The following is a 10,722-nucleotide window of genomic DNA, read 5'->3' on the forward strand; positions in this document are numbered from 1 at the left end:
CAACGCCCCTTCGACAAGCCCTGGGCGGAGCTTGGGGCAACTGACAGCGCGAGCCACCAATGGGAGGCCCCAGGGTGGGTTCGTGGGACCAATCCGAGGGCGCAAAGGAAGCCTTCCCCGTGGCACATCAGCGCATCTTTCTAAGTTGTCCTCTGACCTCTCTGGTCGCCAGAGCCATAGAGAGGGAGACAGTCGCCGTAAAATGGTGACGCTGGCTATACTATGCCGCTCACTCACAGCCTTACCCTTTTCCTCTTCCGAGGCCCAAGCCCTGAGGCCGCCCCGCCCCCGGCCCTTTGCCTAATACCGCCCCTCCCCGGAGAGGACCGGCGAAGATGTGGAATTTCCAAAGCTTATTGGATGCTGGTGGTGTCACTCTGGAGGGCGGCGGGGCTCGCAGCGGCGACGGCCGCCCCTCTCTGACGGTGATTGGAGTCGTCTGAGTAGCCCCGGGATTGGTGCGAGGCGGGGCCAGAGCCGTCGGGCACCTTGGACCGAAGGGTGGGGAGGTGGTGGCAACCGAGGAGCCGGTGGGGGCTCGCAACTCCCTTGTCCGCCGCGTCCCTTCCGCGGAGGGCCGGGTGGAAAGAAGGAGCGGAGAACCCCCAAGCTCATCACGCGGGGGCGGGAGTGGCAGTTATCGCGTGTCGGGCGTGGGACCAGTGGGGCCGGCGGTCGGGTGGGTGGTAGTAGAGGGTGATAGAGGTGCAGGGGTCCAGGAGTCGACAGCAGAATTAGCTGGAGACCTAGACCTGGGAGCGCTTCCGGGGAGGAGGACTTGGGGGGCAGAGGAGGGCGTGGGCGTGTCTGGTATGGGATGCCTTGCAAAGGAGGGGGCCTTGCTTAGTAGATCTGTGGGTGGCTCCTTTGAGGAATACTCTTTTTCCTTTTTGCCTTTTGATTTGCCGAAGGAGTCCCCATGGTCTCTGTACAAGTTTTGGAAACTGTCTCTTTGGGTGGGCCTAATCACCTGCTACTTCATTATAGAACTGCCCAGGGCCTTTTCTGATACTGAGCACAAACGTGGGGAATATGGCAGAAAAGAGGAGGCCGCTGCTGGGCTTCGTGGGCAAACTCCCCAGTGGAACCACAGCCGGAAACTCAGGCAAAACTCACTGCCCTTTGTGCATGGGGCTCTTCAAAGCCCCCAGGCTCTTGCCTTGTTTGCACACCGTTTGCACCACCTGTCTGGAGCAGCTGGAACCCTTCTCAGTAGTGGACATCCGAGGGGGAGAATCTGACACAAGCTCTGAGGGGTCCGTATTCCAGGAACTCAAGCCACGCGCTCTGCAGCCACAGATTGGCATCCTCTGTCCGGTATGTGATGCTCAGGTGGACCTGCCCATGGGTGGAGTGAAGGCTTTAACCATAGACCACCTGGCCATGAATGATGTGATGCTGGAGAGTCTGCGTGGGGAAGGCCAGGGCCTGGTGTGTGACCTGTGCAGCGACAGGGAAGTGGAGAAGAGGTGTCAGACCTGCAAAGCCAATCTCTGCCGCTTTTGCTGCCAGGCTCATAGGTAAAGACGGGAAACCCACCTGGTGTGGCTTAAGAGCGGAGTATAAAGAGGTGTCAAGGCAGAGAGATCCCTTGGTGAGCAGATGGAAAGGAAAGCTCAAATGCCATGGAAGGTCAGAGAACAGTATACAATGTGATTACAGATGTTCCAGAACAGTAGTTAAATTTTGCAGCCTTTATATAATACCCATGGTAATAATAGCATCACATGTTTGCAGGGTCCATTTCACTTTTCAAAGCTCTTACCCAGTTTCCTTGGCTCGTCAATCATTTGTATGGGGTGCTGGAGAAAGAGTATGATAGCAGATCCCCTGCCCTCAATCTTATTTGATCCTTGGAACTCAGAAAAGCAGGCACTGTTTTCACCCCTATTTATTATTGGAGGGAACTGAAGCTCAGCAGTATGTGGTATGCCAAGGTCCCATAACTGGTAAGTAATATACAACAATTGAATTTAAAATCCAAATCCTCTACCTGCCTGCTGTTTTCTCATCTCTGTTGCCTTCCCAGTATAAGGTGCTTATTGGTGGGCTACCACCTCAACCTTTGCCCTGTACCCTAGAGGTACTCTGGAATTTGGTGAGATGGACTTGGGGTGGGGATTATGTCTTTTATGGTGTTTGGTGAACAGTTTGTCACGGGAAATCACTTTGTGCCTTCAGACCACCTCCCGCCATTCCAGAACATCACAGTATGAAATGGCCAATGTTTCAGGCTTAGCTACAGTGGTTTTTAAGTTCTGCCTTCCAGGTATTTTCTGGCCTCACCAACGGAACAAGTTAGCAGTCTTCATTCCTTCTATTTTTACCTTGTAATGATGACTACTTTGCTGCCAGCTAAGCAGCTGACCCTGTTTTGTCCACAGCCACTCTGCTGGTGCCAGAACAGGCATGTAAGCTTGACATTGCTAAGACACTAAACATGGTGTAACTCTCAACAGTCACCGTGGTTTCTGAGGATTCCCTGAATCTCTAGAGGGCTATAAAAAGAGGGAATTAAAAGAGAGCTTTGGTTCTACTGACCACTGATTTTACTCTTTCTAATAATGTTGATGACTTTCCTCTAGAAAATTCTAGCTTGCTGCTTTGGGCCACGGAGGCACTGGTCAAAGGAAATGCTTTCCCAGAGAGTTTGATGAAAGCTGAGGGAGACTCTGTTGTGCCCAGGTAGCTGCTTTTTAACTGCCTGAAGTTTATTGCTAAGCTGTCTGGCACAGGTCTCATCTCGCTGCTGGGTCTCCACCAAACTCTCCCCTCTAGCTTGCTGTAGCACTAGGCTGTGGCTCTTGCCTAAACTTGACAAATGAACTCTTTGGGGAAGGTCCCAGGAGGTAGCCTTACCATTGCAAAAGTCATGCACCAAGCCAGAGAGCCCTAGCCTCCTATCATTTCGTCCCATAGAGCAAGCAGCCCTTTCACATAGGTATTACCCCAGTGTACAGTGGAGGAACTGGAATCCTAGAGACTCATGTGATTAGTAAGAGGTTAGAATGAGGAACTGAACCCAGATTTGTTGAACTTCCGAACCCATGACCTTAAAACTGCCGGACTGTTTCCCTGCTGGACTCGTCCCCTCATTTTCTGTTCCTGCCTCTGTTTGCCTCTAGGCGGCAGAAGAAGACGACCTACCATACCATGGTGGACCTAAAAGACTTAAAAGGCTACAGCCAGATTGGGAAGCCCATTCTGTGTCCTGCTCACCCTGCAGAGGAGCTGAGGCTGTTCTGCGAGCTCTGCGACCGGCCTGTGTGCCGGGACTGCGTGGTGGGGGAGCACCGGGAGCACCCGTGTGACTTCACTAGCAACGTTATTCACAAGCACGGGGACTCCGTGCGGGAGCTGCTCAGGGGTACCCAGCCCCACGTGGAGGCCCTGGAGGAGGCCCTGGCACAGATCAAAGGGACCAACAGCGCCGTACAGGAGCGGGTGAAGGCCGTAGCCGCCGACATCCGCACCTTCTCCGAGGGCTATATCAAGGCCATCGAGGAGCATCGGGACAAGCTGCTGAAGCAGCTGGAAGACATCCGAGTCCAGAAGGAAAACTCTCTGCAGCTGCAGAAGGCACAATTGGAGCAGCTGCTGGCAGACATGCGGACGGGAGTGGAGTTCACCGAGCACCTGCTGACCAGTGGCTCCGACCTGGAGATCCTCATCACCAAAGGGGTGGTGGTGGAACGGCTCACCAAGCTGAACAAAGTGGAATACAGTGCCCATCCTGGAGTCAACGAGAAGATAAGCTTCTCTCCCAAGCAGAAAGCAGGCCTGTGCCGTGGCTATGAAGTTTACGGGGCCATCAACACCAAAGAGGTCGATCCAGCCAAATGTGTCCTCCAAGGGGAAGGTAGGGCAACATCTCCCATTGGCGTGGAAAGGGCAGCGGCAGGACATGGTGTCAAAGACGTGTGGCATTTTCAGCTACGGTCTTCATTCGGCTAGGGAGAGAGTCATACCCATCCAACGGATGGTGATCCCTCCCTTGTCCTTTTCTTTCTGGTTTGTTCTGGTCAGGTTGCACTTAAGATCCCAGACAGGGGTGAGGCTTGACCCTTTTCCAGTTGAGAAAAGTAGTAACAACCAAAGAACTCAAGGATCAGACCGCTTCTCTCAGGTGACAGAACCGAGGCAGTGCCATAAGACATAACAGCATAGACCTCCGAGTAGAGTGAAATCCTGCCTGTTCAGAGAGGATGTTCGGAGAGGATGGTTCTGAAGAGAATTTCTGAGGAGTGAGGAAGAAGGGATGATGGTTTACTTTCTTTGATGCCCTTTCTGGTTCATGGAAGCCAGATACTGGCATTGAAAAGAACATGGCAGGCATTTCAGTCAGTAGGGGGAGAAACAATTTCTTTTGACCATGGTGTTCGCTTCCTAAAGGAAGCACGTTATTCAAACATTTCACAGATCAGTTTTAACAGGAAGATTGTATTCTAGAGCCATCCTGACCCAGGCCAGGAATTCTTACCTGCTTGGAGGTCACAGATCCCTTTGAAAATGATCTCTCCACCAGAAAACGCCCACTCATTTGAGCATATGATTTCAGGAGATTCTTTGCCCCTCAGAAAGCCTCATAATATTTATAGACCCCAGGTGAAAAAAAAAGCCTATTTCATCTGTCTTCTGAACCAGAAATGGAGTGAAAGTGTTAGTTGCTCAGTCATGTCCGATTCTTTACGACCTCATGACTGTAGCCCACCAGGCTCCTCTGTCCATGGGATTCTCCAGGCAAGAATACTGGAATGGGTAGCCATTCCCTTCTCCAGGGGATCTTTCCAACCCAGGGTTCAAAACCGGGTCTCCTGCATTGCAGGCAGATTCTTTACCATCTGAGCTATCAGGGAAACCCTGGACCAGAGGCTATAGCTATTGAATATGCCCCCCAGTGCCTAGGCACAGCTACAATGCTGTAGAGGACTTCAGGCATGCAGAGCCTAAACCGGTCACGTGTACCTCCTGCCTCTTCTAGCAGGATCTGTTGCTCGGAGAGGGTAGTTTGGGGTTACCAGCCTCTCTTTGGGGGCTTCCCTGGTGGCTCAGACTGTAAAGGGTCTGCCTGCAATGTGGAAGACCTGGATTTGATCCCTGGGTTGGGAAGATCCCCTGGAGGAAGGCATGGCAACCCGCTCCAGTATTCTTGCCTGGAGAATCCCCATGGACAGAGGAGCCTGGTGGGCTACAATCCATGGGGTTGCAAAGAGTTGGACACAACTAAGCAACTAAGCACAACACAGCACAGCCTCTCTTTTATTCTCTGAATACATACGTCAAGCCTGAGTTTTTTCAAAGCTTTCTTAAGGCTGAAATTAAGATCCAGGATCCCTTACAATCCAAGAGCTGCTGCTGGCTGAGAGAGAACCAGGTTCACCAGAAGTGACTCCCAAGAAGTATGCTCCAGGAAACAGACAGGAAGAGAAAAGAAAGGGAGGAAACTGGAAACACGACCTTTTGTACTAAACAGAAAAAGCAAGATGGCGTCTGATCTGGGGATGCGGTCACTACGTTGGCCTTTGAGATTGAGGACTGAGTGTTTATCTTCCACAGATCTTCACAGAGCCCGTGAGAAACAGCCAGCCTCTTTCATCGTGCTTTGTAAGGATGCAACAGGAGAGAGCATGGGCAGGGGAGGAGACAACGTTCAAGTCACAGTAATCCCTAACGATAAGAAAGACAGGTTTGTATCATGCACCCAGGCATCACGGACCTGGAAATCCAAGGTTCTTTGCAGTCATGGGCCTGCAACTCCAGTAGTTCAGCCTACCTCCCCATGATGCCATTAAGAAGTACCATAGGACCATGTGGACCAGATGCAATTCCTTGTGTGGGTTTTCGGCTCATATTTGATTCTCTCCCAAAGGTCTCATCTGCCCCCACAGACTGTCTTTATCCCAAGCTTTGAATAGACGGCAAAATATTCTGTGTTAGACTGAATGGTGCCCTTCTCAAAGTTCAGCCCCAATGTTTACTATTTGTGCTGGGAGCGAGTTATAAGCAAAGTCTTCAGGATTGGAGGATGGAGGAGGGAGGAAGAAGAGCAGGAGGTAAAACAGAAGCTGATTAGAAAGAACACTGATGTTTTCTGGAATTCTTCTGAATGTCAGATTAAATGAGGATTGATGTTACCTTCTGTTGTAAAGTTACTTTCTGAGACATGGAGAAGACATATCCTGCTTGGGGGACATTTAAAGTTAACATTGGCTGTATGGTATAGAGTTTACATCCTGAATCAGCAGGCAGCTGAAGCAGGCTTTGTGAGAATGAGTGGTATTTTTGAACTCCCGTTTCTATACAGTCCCGTCAAAACGATGGTCCATGATAACAAGGATGGGACATACTATGTTTCCTATACGCCCAAGGAACCTGGCACCTATACTGTGTTGGTCTGTGTCAAGGAGCAGCACGTGCAGGTGAGTGAGGCCTTGCCTTCACTTCCCTGACCTTTCACCCTGCCCACCCCACCCCCAGTTTTGTCATCTTAGAATGTGGAGACATTTCACACAGGACCAGCTGTGTAGAGGGATTGACCAGGATTCTCTTCTTTCTTACTTCACCTCACTTTAGAAAGGGCCCAGATTTTTCAGCTCTTATTCTTACTAGAGGATACTGGTGACCCTAAATCCTCTTTATCCCTACTTCACCTGTTAGCAGTTATGCCTGTATTTTATCATTCTCCCAGTTAGTTTATTGGAGTTCTTAATTTGGGAAAGATGCCTTGATCACAGCAGGCAATCTACCAGCAGATGAGTATGCACACATACAAGAAATATAACCTCACTCAGGATTTTCCAGCTTTGCTCAGACTGTGACCAGACATGGACTTACTGGAGTACCACTGGGAGAGTTACGCCCTCTCCTGTAACTAATCAGTCAACTATCTGCCTAACCATTTGCCCAGATAATTCTCTACTCTGTTTATATGTATACTTGTGTGTATACACACACACACACATATATATGCTTATCTGTTACCATGGTTACTACATCACTTCCACAGACATATGTAACACTTTCTGGTTTAGAGATTATGAATTTTTAAAAATTGAGTAACACTCAACATGCCCAGCAGAATCTCTGCTGACGTACAAGCTGCCAGAGTGTTTCCCCCAACTGGAAATTAACACTGACAGGGACAAGAAAACACCATAGAGCATCAGCATGTGTTAGGCTTGTGGCCTGTGCCCTGGGAAGACTCATAGTAGCCATTTGCTGCTTGCCTACTTACAGGATGCCAGACAGGTTAGATATTTTTTCAAACATTATTTCACTTTTCTAACAAACCACTCAAACATAAGGATCATCATCCAATTAGACCAAGAAAACAAACTTGCCGCAATACACAGTACCTGGGTAGAAAAATCAGAATTTGAAACAACATGTTTGAACTCCCAAGTTGTTTTTAAAACAGATTGTAGGGACTTCCCTGGCCATCCCATGGTTAAGACTCTGCACTCCCAATGCAGGGAATATGGGTTTGATCCCTAGTCAGGGAACTAAGATCCCACATACCATGTAGCCAAAAAAAAAAAAAAAAAGACAACTTTTTAAAGGAAGAGAGATTTAACATCTGAAAGGCTTCTAAGGTGCCAGCCTCTCTGCTTTGTGTTTTTGCATGGTATGTGATTCTCATATAGGAATAGGCAGATAGCAACACTCATTAAATATTTACTGTTTAGCATAGGGTATAAATTCAAGAAGGAAAACTATTCTTAAAGGAAAGAAGGCAGGTAGGAGAATTTCTAATCCAAGAATTATTAACCACATGCCTAAGCTTCCTCTATTTCATCTAACTTCACCAACCTAGAATGAGTGGATGGGTAAACAGTTGTGTCCAGGATGGAGGGATGAAAGGAAAGGAGTTGGCTTAGGATGTGCGGGATGGGAGTGTGTGGCTGAGAAATTGGAGAAGGGACCGCAGATGTTCTTAGACTGCTCAGGAATGGAGGAGATGGAGACCAAAGTCAGTGACTTAAAAGCACAGTTGAGTTTACTAGTGCTTGCCTGGTGGCTCAGATGGTAAAGAATCTGCCGGTAATGCAGGAGACCCAGGTTTGATTCCTGGTCGGGAAGGTCCCCGGAGGAGGGCATGGCAATCCGCTCCAGTATTCTTGCCTGGAGAATTCCATGGACAGAGCAGCATTGTGGGCTGCAGTCCATAGGGTCGCAAACAGTCGGACGTGACTGAGCGACTAACGCTTTCAGTGTGTCAGGCGGTCTGCGTGCCGGGGCAGCAGCACGGACTCCTTGATGCCTCTCCTTGCATTTGTATCCGGCCCTGTCCAGCTGAGCACCCAGCTGGTTACTGACCCCAGTCACTGTTTGCCTCTGCTGTCCTCGTCCCTCCAGGGGCAGGGCCTGTGGCCAATGCTCTGTTTAGTCTGTGTGATGCTCAGCACATGCCTGTTGACTCATGAGGCACTGTTCTTTGCTCTTGGTCTGAACACTGAAGGGCTCGCCATTCACTGTGACTGTGAGGAAAAGACACCGCTCACACCCGGGCGTGTTTCACTGTTGCACATTCTGCTCCAGCGGAGGCCAGAAAACTGCTCGCTGCGCGTGTGGAGGTACCATGCCAGGTAAGGGGAACCAGTCGCTCCAGAAAGCCCTCACTCTCCCTCTGTGCCTGTCTCCCAGCAGTGGGATCAGCCACCACCGTGACCAGGGTCAGGGTATTCAGACTCAGGCTTTGTTCCTAGGAATGTAGTCCGTGCATGTTAAATGTATCACAGTTCTGAAAGTTTCATTTAAAGCTTCTTGGTTATGGAAACTGAAATAGCAAGATGAAAAGTTCTGAGTGCTTTTAGTTTTGATACAGTTCACTGATTCTAGAAGCCCTGTGCTTCTCCTGGGATGGTCAGTTTCAGTCTGTACCCCTTCCAACAGCCTGAGCGCTGTCAAAAACATAAACCCATCCTGTTCCTTTTGAAACCTTAAAGAAATTCCAGGGATGGGAGAACAGATGAATAAATCAACTGAACCAAGTCTGGCTCTTTTCTTGAGGGAAGGAAACGTGGGCAGAAAGGTCGGCATCCCCGCAAGAAATCTAATTATTTTCAGTGTTCTGTCCTGTCCTAACTCTTACGGTGAGCCTTAACGTAGGCTCTTGTAAACTTTCTTAGAAACACTTCAGGATCTATTCTGTTTATTTCTAGCATTGTGCCCTTTTATTTAGATTTTGTTACGTTAAAATCCAAACCAATTCTTCTCCTTAAGTTCACAGTGTTAAAATAACACTGTTCTTACAACTCCAGCTAACCTTAATTGATTTGCTGTCGCCTGTCCTGAGAGTCTTCCCAACTACAGAGGCATCCGAGAGCCTGTTCCTCTTGCTGGGTTGTTTTTAGATGTAAAAATATCCATGAGTCTGAATTTGGCCAGGAGTGTTCATTTCCATGGTAACTGCTGGACTGCCTTCTGATGGATTTCCCTCTCCTCTTTGGACCACGCAGGTGGGTACCTAGGCTGTGGCCACGGGCACAAAGGCCACCCAGGACGCCCCCACTGGTCGTGCTGTGGGAAGTTTGCGGAGAAGTCGGAATGCACGTGGGCAGGCGGGCAGAGCGCACCCAGGAGTCTCCTGAGGACGGTGGCCCTCTGATGGCTTCCTGCGCCCATGGTCACAGCTGTGGCCAGCACGGCTTCAGATCACCTAAGGACCACAGACCTGAGTTCTGAAGAAACTGATAGAATTAAAAACAAAGTGCCTTATGTTACACTCTCAAATCCGAGGACCTCTTTGTGAGTTATTCACTGATGGCATGTATGGGCAATCAGGCACTAGAGACCACATTACATTTGTCTTCTTGGCCAGAGGTCTTTGCAGGGAGGGGGAGGTAATCGGCTATCTGGTTTAAGTTAAATACCAGATGGTGCCCCTCATCAGTGTCCTTTTAAAAAATATGTACTGTAGTCCAGTAAGATAGCTACTGTACAAAATGACTAAAATAGATTTTAGAATCACACAGTGTGTATCTTAGGTCATCTTCAAAATCAGATCGATCTTTGAAACTTGCAGTTTTTAATCAAAGCTGGCTTTATAGGAGGTGTATAACGTATGCACTACTGTTGTTAAGACAATTAGTATGAGTGTGTGCTCGTGTTTTTGTATGACTGAACCCATTCATCATAAGTCTAAACTTGTTAGAAATAATGTATCCATGTATACTAACAAAATAGTATGTAGATTTGATCTCAGTTGTAAATAGCAAAATCTAATTCAATAAACTGTAGGCTGCTGCTGCTGCTGCTAAGTCGCTTCAGTCGTGTCCAACTCTGTGCGACCCCAGGGACAGCAGCCCACCAGGCTCCCCCATCCCTAGGATTCTCCAGGCAAGAACACTGGAATGGGTTGCCATTTCCTTCTCCAATGCATGAAAGTGAAAAGCAAAGTGAAGTCACTCAGTCGTGTCCGGCGACCCCATGGACTGTAGCCCACCAGGCTCCTCCGTCCATGGGATTTTCCAGGCAAGAGTACTGGAGTGGGGTGCCATTGCCTTCTACCCCCTCATTTCTATACCAAGGAGGCTACCTTCTATTTTGTATAGGCATGGAGGGACCTATGCCATTGGAATTTAGAGCTCAGGGGAGTAATTTAGTTCCTTAACTTTTTGATACATAACTTTTTAAAAATTTTCCCCGAGCTGCACATTAGATATTTGTTTCCCTCAAAGAATAAAAACCTTTCCTCATGTCTACTTGTTGCTAGCACACCTT

The 10,722-nt window shown here is 48.8% G+C and overlaps 1 protein-coding gene across 1 annotated transcript; it reads left to right on the top strand.

The window, feature by feature from the left end:
- Window positions 1-320: 320 nt before the first annotated feature.
- Window positions 321-10,259, top strand: TRIM45 (tripartite motif containing 45). Its single transcript, XM_019956729.2, has 7 exons — window positions 321-425; window positions 988-1,520; window positions 3,126-3,859; window positions 5,557-5,686; window positions 6,305-6,419; window positions 8,459-8,585; window positions 9,459-10,259. The coding sequence occupies exons 1-7, from the start codon at window positions 336-338 to the stop codon at window positions 9,605-9,607; spliced, it is 1,878 nt and encodes a 625-aa protein (XP_019812288.2). The 5' UTR covers window positions 321-335; the 3' UTR covers window positions 9,608-10,259.
- Window positions 10,260-10,722: the final 463 nt, after the last annotated feature.

The sequence above is a fragment of the Bos indicus genome, chromosome 3 (assembly GCF_029378745.1).
Source record: "Bos indicus isolate NIAB-ARS_2022 breed Sahiwal x Tharparkar chromosome 3, NIAB-ARS_B.indTharparkar_mat_pri_1.0, whole genome shotgun sequence".
Classification (NCBI taxonomy): domain Eukaryota; kingdom Metazoa; phylum Chordata; class Mammalia; order Artiodactyla; family Bovidae; genus Bos; species Bos indicus.

Coding starts and splice junctions, on each gene's coding strand:
- TRIM45 (XM_019956729.2), top strand. CDS start 336: ATGTGGAATTTCCAAAGCTTATTGGATGCTGGTGGTGTCACTCTGGAG. Junction 426..987: donor ACGGCCGCCCCTCTCTGACG/GTGATTGGAGTC, acceptor ACTTCATTATAG/AACTGCCCAGGGCCTTTTCT. Junction 3,860..5,556: donor ATGTGTCCTCCAAGGGGAAG/GTAGGGCAACAT, acceptor TATCTTCCACAG/ATCTTCACAGAGCCCGTGAG.